The sequence below is a fragment of the Diceros bicornis genome, unplaced genomic scaffold, assembly GCF_020826845.1.
Source record: "Diceros bicornis minor isolate mBicDic1 unplaced genomic scaffold, mDicBic1.mat.cur scaffold_1028_ctg1, whole genome shotgun sequence".
NCBI classification, from domain to species: Eukaryota; Metazoa; Chordata; class Mammalia; order Perissodactyla; family Rhinocerotidae; genus Diceros; species Diceros bicornis.
The window spans coordinates 22,626-32,748 of NW_026690959.1; the positions used below are offsets into that span (position 1 = coordinate 22,626).

At 39.7% G+C, this 10,123-nt stretch overlaps 1 protein-coding gene across 1 annotated transcript; it reads left to right on the plus strand.

Moving 5' to 3' along the window:
- Positions 1-7,092: 7,092 nt before the first annotated feature.
- Positions 7,093-8,127, plus strand: LOC131402431 (olfactory receptor 1L4-like). Its single transcript, XM_058537191.1, has one exon. It carries the CDS (start codon positions 7,192-7,194, stop codon positions 8,125-8,127), a length of 936 nt encoding a protein of 311 aa, XP_058393174.1. The 5' UTR covers positions 7,093-7,191.
- The last annotated feature ends 1,996 nt before the right edge of the window (positions 8,128-10,123 follow it).

Sequence of the window (10,123 nt, forward strand, 5' to 3'; positions counted from 1 at the left end):
CCTCATCTTTTTTGCTGAGGAAGATTGGCCCTGGGCTAGCACCTATGTCTATCTTCCTCTACTTTATATGGGAGGCCACCACAGCATGGCTTGATAAGCAGTGCCTAGGTCCGCACCCAGCATCCAAAGCTGCGAACCCCAGGCCGCCAAAGTGGAGTGTGCGAACTTAACCATTACGCCACAGGCCAGCATAGATGTGTGGTTTCATTTCTAGGCTTTCAACTCTGTTCCATTGATCTGTGTGTCTGCTTTTCCGCCAGTACCATGCTGTTTTCATTACTCTGGCTTTGTGGTACATTTTGAATTCAGGGAGTATGATACTTCTAGTTTTGTTCATTTTCTCAGGATTGCTTTGGCTATTCAGGGTCTTCTTTTGTTTCATATAAATTTTAGGATTCTTTGTTCCATTTCTGCGAACAAATGTCTTTGGGATTCTGATTGGGTTTGCATTGACTTTGTAGAATGCTTTAGGTAATATGGACATTTTAACTAGGTTTATTCTTCCAACCCATTAGCACAGAATATCTTTCTATTTCTTTTTTTTTTAACTGATGTTTTAATAGTTTATAACATTATAAAATTTTGGGTTGTACATTTTTGTTTGTCCATCACCATATATATGTATCCTTCACTCCTTGTGCCCACCCCCTATCCCCATTGCCCCTGGTAACCACAATAGAGTTTTCTCTGTCCATGTGTTGGTTTATAGTCCACATATGAGTGAGATCATACAGTGTTTGTCTTTCTCTTTCTGGCTTATTTCACTTAACATAATACCCTCCAGGCCCATCCATGTTGTTGCAAATGGGACGATTTTGTCTTTTTTTATGGCTGAGTAGTAGCCATAAAAAAGACAAAATCTTTCTATTTCTTTAAGTCCTCCTGAATTTCTTTCAATAGTGTCTCATAGATTTCAGTGTATAGGTCTTTCACCTGCTTGGTTAAATTTATTCCTAGATATTTTATTCTTTTTGTTGTGATTGTAAATAGGATTGTATTCTTGATTTCTCTTTCTTCTACTTCATTATTAGTATATAGAAATGCACCTGACTTTTGTATGTTGATTTTGTACATTGCAACTTTACTGGATTCCTTGATTTCTAATAGTTTTTTGGTGGATTTTTTGGAGTTTTCTATATAGAGAATCTTGTCATCTGAAAATGGTGAGAGTTTTACTTCTTACTTTCCAATTTAGATTCCTTTTATTTCTTTTATTGCCTAGTTGCTCTGGTCACAACTTCCAATACTCTGTTGAATAAAAGTGGCGAGAGTGGGCACTCTTGTCTTGTTCCTGTTCTCAGAGGAATGTCTTTGCGTTTTTCACCATTAAGTGTGATCTTGGCTGTGCGTTTGCCATATATGGCTTAATTATGTTGAAGTACTTTCCTTCTACACCCATTTTATTGAGAGTTTTCATCAGAAATGGATGTTGAATCTTGTCAAATACTTTCTCTGTATCTATTGAGATGATCACGTGATTTTTATTCTTCATTTTGTTAATGTGGTGTATCCCATTGATTAATTTGTGGATGTTGAACCATCTCTGCATCCCTGGAATAAAGCCCACTTGATCATGGTGTATGATCCTTTTAATGTTTTATTGTATTCGATTTGCTAATATTTTGTTGAGGATTTTTGCATCTATATTCACCAGCGATACTGGCCTGTGATTTTCCTTTTTTGTGTTGTCCTTCTCCAGTTTTGGTATCAGGGTAATATCGGCCTTGTAAAATAACTTAGGAAGAATCCTCCCTCTTCAAATTTTTGGAATAGTCTGAGAAGTATAGGAATCAAATCTTCTTTAAATGTTTGGTAGAATTCACCAGAGAAGCCATGCAGTCCTGGAATTTTGTTTTTTGGGAGGCTTTGTTCACTGTTTCAATCTCTTTGCTTGTGATTAGTCTATTCAGATTCTCCATTTCTTCTTGATTCAGTTTTAAGAGATTGACGATTCTAAGAATTTATCCATTTCTTCTAGGTTATCCAGTTTGTTGACATATAGCTTTCCATATTATCCTCTTAAAATAATTTGTACTTCTATGGTAACTGTTTTAATTTCTCCTCTTTCATTTCTGATTTCATTTATTTGAGCCTTGTCTCTTTTTTTCGTAGTGTGTCTAGCTAACGGTTTGTCAATTTTGTTTATCTTTTCAAAGAACCAGCCCTTAGTTTCACTGCCTTTCTATTGTTTTTTTGTCTCTATTTCATTGATTTCTGCTCTGAATTTCATTATTCCTCCCTTCTACTGACTTTGGGTTTTGCTTTTTCTTCTTTTTCTGGTTCCTTTAGGTATAGTGTTAGAGTGTTTATTTGAGATTTTTTTTATTTCTTCATGCTGGCCTGTATTGCTGTATATGTCCCTCTTAGTACTTATTTTGCTGCATTCCATAAATTTTTGGTATGGTGTGTTTTGTTTTCATTTGTCTCCAGGTATGTTTTGATTTCTCCTTTGATTTCTTCTTTGATACAATAACTGTTTAGTAGTATTTTAAGTCTCTACATATTTGTGATTTTTCCAGCTTTCTTCTTGTAGTTGAGTTCTAGTTTCATATCATTCTGGTCAGAAATGATGCTTGATATGATTTCAATCTTCTTAAATTTATTGATGTTTATTTTGCTTCCCAACATATAGTCTATCTTTGAGAATGTTCCGTCTTCACTTAAGAAGAATGTGTATTCTGCTGCTTTTGGTTGAAATGTTCTGTATATATCTATCAAGTCCATCTGGTCTAGTGTTTCATTTAAGACAAGTGTTTCCTTGTTGACTTTTTGCCTGGTTTATCTACCCATTGATGTAAGTGGGGTGTTATAGTCCCCTACAACTATTGAGTCACTGTCTATTTCTCCCTTTAGGTCTGTTAACAGTTGTTTGATATACTTTGGTGCTCCTGTGTTAGGTGCATATATATTAATAAGTGTTATATCTTCTTGGTGGAATGTCCCTTTTCATTATATAATGGCAATCTTGGTCTCTTGTTATCTTTTTTGACTTGACTTGAAGTCTATTTTGTCTGATATAAGTATGGCTACACTTGCTTTATTTTGGCTGCCATTTGTTTGGAGTATCATCTTCCATCCCTTCACTCTGAGCCTATGTTTGTCTTTAGAGCTAAGATGGGTCTTCTGGAGGCAGCATATTGTCAGGTTTTGCTTTTTAATCCATCCAGCCACTCTGTATCTTTTGATTGGTGAATTCAGTCCATTTACATATAGAATGGTTTAATACTGACATTTTAACTTTTGTTTTCTGCTTATTCTGTGTTTCCATTCTTTCGTTTTCCTTGTATTCTTGTCTGCCATTTCAGTTTGGTGGTTATCTGTGATGTTTTTCCAAGTTTCCTCTTTATTTATGATTTGTGACTCTAATCCGATTTTTTGTTTTGTGGTTACCATGAAGTTTGTATAAAAGATCTCGTAGATGAGATAGTTCTTTTTCTGCTGATAACATTTTATGTCCATTAGCCTACACAGGTTCCATCCTTATCCTCTTCCCTTTCTACGGTTGTTTTTTTTTTTTTTTGGTCACAAATTATCCTTTTTTGTGTTGTGAGTTTGTTAACAAATTGAAGTGGTTATAGTTATTCATGATGCTTTCTTCCCCTTTAGTCTTTACAGTATAATTAAGTGTTTATTCAACTATTCTGACATAGAGTTGCAATTTTCTGATTCTGTCTATTTATCACTTTGCTCAATTGTTGGTAAATTTTTGCATTTTTATTTCAAGTAAGAGGTTCCTTTCAACATTTCTTGTAAGGTGGTCTAGTGACAATGAAATCCATCGGCTTTTGTTTGTATAGGAAAGCCTTTATTTCTCCTTCATATCTGAAAGATAACTTTGCTGGGATAGAGTATTCTCGGATGGTAATTTTTCTCTTTCAATATTTAAATATATCATTCCATTCTCTCCTAGCCTACAGAGTTTCTGCTGAGAAATTCACTGATAGCCTGGTGGAGATCCCTCTGTAAGTGATTTTCTTCTCTCTGGCCACTCTTAATATTCTTTCTTTACCATTGACTTTTGAAGTTTTAATATAATATGCCTTGAAGAAGATCTTTTTGCATTGAGATAATTACGAGTTCTGTTAGCTTCATGTATTTGTATATCCAGTTCTTCACCAGGTTTGGGAAGTTCTCAGCTATTATTTCTTTGAATCAGCTCTCTGCTCCTTTCTCCCTCTCTTCTCCTTCTCAGATACCCGTTATTCTCATATTGCTTTTCCTAACTGAGTCAGATATTTCTTGTAGAATTTCTTCATCTTTTTAAAATCTTCTCTCTCCTCTTCCACCTGAATCATTTCTAGATTTCTATCTTTGAGCTCATTAATTCTCTCTTCCACATGGTCTGCTCTATTTCCTGTGCTTTCTACTTCATTTTTCATCTCATTAATTGTTCTTCATCTCCAGAATTTGTTTTTTTTTTTTTTTTTTTTTTTTTGGAGTTTCAATGTCTTGGTAAAGTACTCCTTCTGTTCATTAATTTTGTTCCTGAGCTCATTGAACTGTCTATCTGAGTTTTCCTGTAACTCAGTGAGTTTCTTCAAGACAGCTACTTTGAATTTTCTGTCAGCTATATTGTAATCTTCTGTGACTTCAGGTTTGGTTTCTGGAAATTTGTCATTTACTTTCTATTTACCGTGTTACTGTAGTTTGTCATGGTACTCAATGAGTTGATCCTCTCCTAGAGCATTTGTGGTAGTAAACACCTTTCTTATTTGGGTAAGGCTTTGGTTACTTTTATTCTGAACTGCTTCTGGCTGTATTTGAGAGCCTTCCTTTTTCACTCTCCACTGCCTCTGCCAGAGGCGGTGTCACTGCCCTTCTTGTGTCTTTGTGCCTCTGAGGTTGCTGGTGCCTTGCTGCTTATGATGTTGCTGCAGTCTCAGTGTCACCACCAGAGTCACCAGGCTGTGGGTACATCTGATGCTTCTAGGGCAGCTAGGTCTTGTGTAACCCCACTGACTCTCCACAGGCTCTCCTCAGGTTTGGGTGGTGCTGCCCCATGCACCACCTGTGCTACTATTCCTGGGTTATCTGGGGGTGATGGTTGCATTGCTGCTGGGGGCACTGGGTTCCAGGTATTGCAGTCACTGCCAGGGGCCCAGGTCTTGTATGAAGCCCAGCTGCTTGTAAAGCCCATGTCAGTGGTGTTGCCACTGGGGGCTAGGTCATGGGTTCTGCTGTGGCTCCTGAAGCCTCAGGTCACAGGTCCATTCTGCCACTGCTGGGGGAGGGGCAGGGCTAAGGCATGAGTATCATTGCTGCTCCTGCAGCCTCTAGTCACTGGTTCACACCAGTGTAATTTTTATTTTTAATTTCCATTTTTTCTTTTTTGTTTGTTTTTGTTTTTATTTATTTTGTGTGCGGGTGTGAGGAAGATCAGCCCTGAACTAACATCCAATGCCAATCCTCCTCTTTTTTTGCCCAGGAAAATTGGCCCTGGGCTAACATCCATGCCCATCTTCCTCTACTTTATATGGGACGCCACCACAGCATGGCTTGACAAGCAGTGCGTTGGTGTGCGCCCAGGATACGAACCTTCAAACCCTTGGGCCACCACAGCGGAGTGTGCACACTTAATTGCTACACCACCAGGCCAGCCCCCACCAGTGTAATTCTTAAAAGCTCAAGTGAATGCACCACCACATCTTCCAGTGGTATTCACATTTTGGGTGCAGCCCTTGTTACTAAAAGACAGAGATCAGAGTTGCCCCTGCCTGGGGAGGAGGAAGGAGCTGATTCACTGGCCCTGCTGTGTTTCCTGGAGCCTCAGGTCTTCACGCCACCTGTCACCACCAACGTGGGAGCAGGAGCTAAGACACGAGTGTCATTGCTGCTCCTAAAGCTCTGCCACCAGTCTAGTCAGTGTGATCCTTGAAATCTTAGGTCAGGGCACCACTGCTACTGCCAGGAACAACCAGTTTTGGATTGCCACCACTGGGGGATGGGATGTGGAATACTACCCTAGTTCCACTGCCTCCCAAAGGTCCAGTCCACTCATCTTCAGATATATCGATGCATAGATCTCTCAGGTGTTCTAGCGTGTTGTGCAGGGAGTCCATTGTTGAACAATAGATGTCCCACTGGTTGTAACACAGAAGTGACAGATAAAGGGAATAACTCACCGGCCACAGTGCCAACATCAGCCCTGAATTTTATTAACTTGAAAGGAATTGCCTTTTTGTAGCTTCATTGTGATATAATTGACATACAACATTGTCCAATATTCCTGTAATATTTGAATGTTTAGATAAGGACTTCATTGTTTTTTAAACAAAAATCTAATACATTTAAAGCATTAATCAATAACATTTGCTACTCCTGGTAATGTTCCTATTTTGAGTGGCCTCTCTGAAGCAAAAACTTATAATTTAAGTGTCCAGATCATGTTAGCCAAACAGAGGTGCTCAAATAAACACTAAGCATATTTTGCTCTGAAGACTTAATGAAGTCTTATCTGAATTCTTTGGGTACCAAAGAGCATTGATTAAATCTACTGCTCACTTTTGTCCTATACCGACTACCACCACCACCACCTCTCCACCAATGAGTAGGAGATGACCTTATTCATAGGGACCCCTTGTATAAAACCATCTTGATTCAAGGTGGGACTCAGCAGCCTCTTTCGCTGAAAGAAGAAAAAAAAGGAGGCTAAGGATTTGGTCAAGAAGCAACTAAAGAAGAATCATTGGAAAGAGAATTGAGAAAACTCAGACAAAATAGGCCACATAGAAGTTCCCAAGAACATCTCATCTGTGAAACCTTAACTACTCATTTAGGAAGCAGCTTAAAATTTTTTAACTTTCCCCTTATTGGATATCACTCTTGTTTCTCTGTACAGTCATGCACCACATAATGACACTTCGGTCAAAGATAGACTGCATATACAAACGTGGTCCCATAAGATTAGTACATATAGCCTAGGTGTGTAGTAGGCTACACTATCTAGGTTTGGGTAAGTACACACTATGATGTTCGCAAAAAGGCGAAATCGTCCAATGATGCATATCTCAGATTGTATCCCCATTGTTAAGAATGCATGACTGCATTAATTGAAGTAAATATTCTTTAATCTCCTAACAAATAGCAGTGGAATCTTTTTAAAGGTTGGAGGTTAGTGAAGAAAGGTCCTTGATAAAATTCTCCTTTATATCTCTCCCACTGCTTCTCCAAGCCCTGTCCAAGAAGTCAGACATGAAGATAAAGAATTACAGCAGCAACACATCAGGATTTATCCTCCTTGGCCTCTCTTCCAACCCTCAGCTACAGAAGCCCCTCTTTACCATCTTCCTCAACATGTACCTGGTGACCCTTTTGGGGAACATACTCATCATCCTGGCCATCCACTCTGACTCCCGCCTCCATACTCCTATGTACTTTTTTCTCAGCAACCTGTCCTTCATGGATATCTGCTTCACAACAGTCATTGTGCCCAAGATGCTGGCAAATTTCCTATCAAAGACAAAGTCTATCTCCTACATGGGCTGCCTGGTCCAGATGTACTTCTTCATGGCCTTTGGGAACACCGACAGCTACCTGCTGGCCTCTATGGCCATAGACCGCCTGGTAGCCATCTGCAACCCCTTCCATTATGATGTGGTTATGAACCCACAGCGTTGCCTCCTCATGCTTCTGGTTTCTTGCACCATCTCCCACCTGCACTCCATGCTTCGTGTGCTACTCATGTCCTGCCTGTCTTTCTGTGCCTCCCATGTCATTAAGCACTTTTTTTGTGATACTCAGCCTGTGCTAAAGCTATCCTGCTCTGACATTTCCTCCAACCAGATTGTGCTAATGACTGAGACCCTGGCTGTCATTGTGAGCCCCTTCCTGTGCATCCTCTTCTCCTACCTGAGAATCATCATTACGGTGCTCAGAATCCCCTCTGCAGCTGGGAAGTGGAAGGCCTTCTCTACCTGTGGCTCCCACCTCACTGTAGTGGTCTTGTTCTATGGGAGTGTCATATATGTCTATTTCAGACCCCTGTCCATGTACTCAGTGGTGAAGGACCGGGTAGCCACACTCATGTACACAGTAGTGACACCCATGCTGAACCCTTTCATCTATAGCTTAAGAAACAAAACTATGAAGATGAGTTTGAGGAAATTAAGGTTCAGAATTCTCTCATAGAAGGAATAACAACACAGAATGTCATAATTGGAAGATGACTAGAAGATGAGGTGGTTACCTTCCTTTCTACCCATTTTTTTTTAAGAATTTATTTATTTATTTATTTATTTATTTTTGTGAGGAAGATCAGCCCTGAGCTAACATCCATGCCAATCCTCCACTGTTTTGCTGAGGAAGACCGGCCCTGAGCTAACACCTATTGCCAATCCTCCTCCTTTTTTCCCCCTTTCCTCCCCAAAGCCCCCGTAGATAGTTGTATGTCGTAGTTGCACATCCTGCTAGTGCTGTATGTGGGACGCTGACTCAGCATGTCTGGATAAGCGGTGCGTCGGTGTGCGCCCGGTCGGACCCCAGGCCGCCAGTAGCAGAACGCACCCACTTAACCGCTAAGCCACGGGGCCAGCCCCTCTTCCTATCCATTTTTCACGTGGCACCCAAAGAAGTATTGAGAGGTAGTGATGAATAGCAGTAAGAACTTTGACCTGAAAGCTAGAATACTTAGTTTCTATCATTGAGTTTGACCAAATATATGTTCAGTTCCAGGCCAAGTAGCGCTGGGAATCCTGATTTCTGCCAGCCATTTAGTGGAATAAAGCTAATTATAAATAACTTTTCTATAAGGAATAGCGGGAGACTCTTTTAGGAATGACCTAAGATTGTCATTAAGGATGGACTAATTTTGACAGACAAAAGTTAAGTAGGCGTGGCAATGGGCAGAGCATTTCAAATAGTGGAAACCAGCCAAGCAGGTAGAGGCAATAAACATTGGAATGTGTTGAAGGAACAGTGAAAAGCCCTGGGAGGCTTGTTCTATTTCAGAGCAAGGAGAATAAGGCTGGAAAGATAGAAAAATCTACAAAGCATATTTACACCCCTACAAACACCCAATGTCATCACAGTGTGAATTCTCAGTATTCAACTCATTTTCCTTCCTTCCTAATTCTTCCTTTCTCCACATGACCACAATCCTCATGGAAACGCCTTTTATATCCTAGAAAAAGCAATGAGTATCATTCAGGATAAGCTATCTTATGCTGTGGAACAAACACTCTCAAAATCTTTAGACCTCAAAACTAAAGAATTTATTTCTTATTCACACTGCATGTCCACCACAGAAATGTATAAAGGTGCTGGTCCTTTTAAATACTCAGGGACCAAAACTGATGGAGCAGTCACCTTTGTAAACATTAGCCATCACTCTGTCAGAAGCTGAGAAAGACACTTGAAGGTTTTGCACTGGCAATTAAATACTATGCTCCAGAAGTGACTCACACCAATTCTGACCATGACACATTTTCCACAACTAATCTCATAACCCCTCTAAACACAAGACAGCCAAGAGGTATAATCCAACTTTGTATTTGTAAAATGGAGAGCCAGAAGTATTTGGCGAATGGCATTAATGACTACTACACGACTAATAACACACAAATACATAAGTGTGAATTTGTGCCTTATCAATTCCTCTCTGATTATGTTATTGTCAATAACAATAGTAATATAGATATAAACTCTCTCTGGAATACTTTTCCTTCAATTGTTTCATCAAGTTTTTATAGCCACCAGTTTTTATAAATCATAAGCTTGTATATGGCAGGAACTGAATTTGAATACAAGTCTTATGGCCTTAGCAATATAACAAGAGGTGGATAGCAGCCTAACAGGAGACAGGACCGACCACCTAGGGCCAAACATCAAAGTGCCTGCCGTTGCTGCCACTATATCCTCTTCTAATTATCGGGAAGCAACCAGCAATCCAGGAAACGAACTCCATTTGCTATAGCCTTCATATTTGAACAGGTACACCTGGCTTTCACCACTATCTCTCGCCAATCATTCAACTTTGTGTATGTGGGCCTAGAAGATCTGGACTCTTCCCACCTCCTCTACTGATATGCCATCATTTTCTCACGCTCAAATAAGCACAATATACCACATTAGAATGTGAAGGATGGCTGGCATATATTAAATAAATAAATTCATTAATGACACCTTC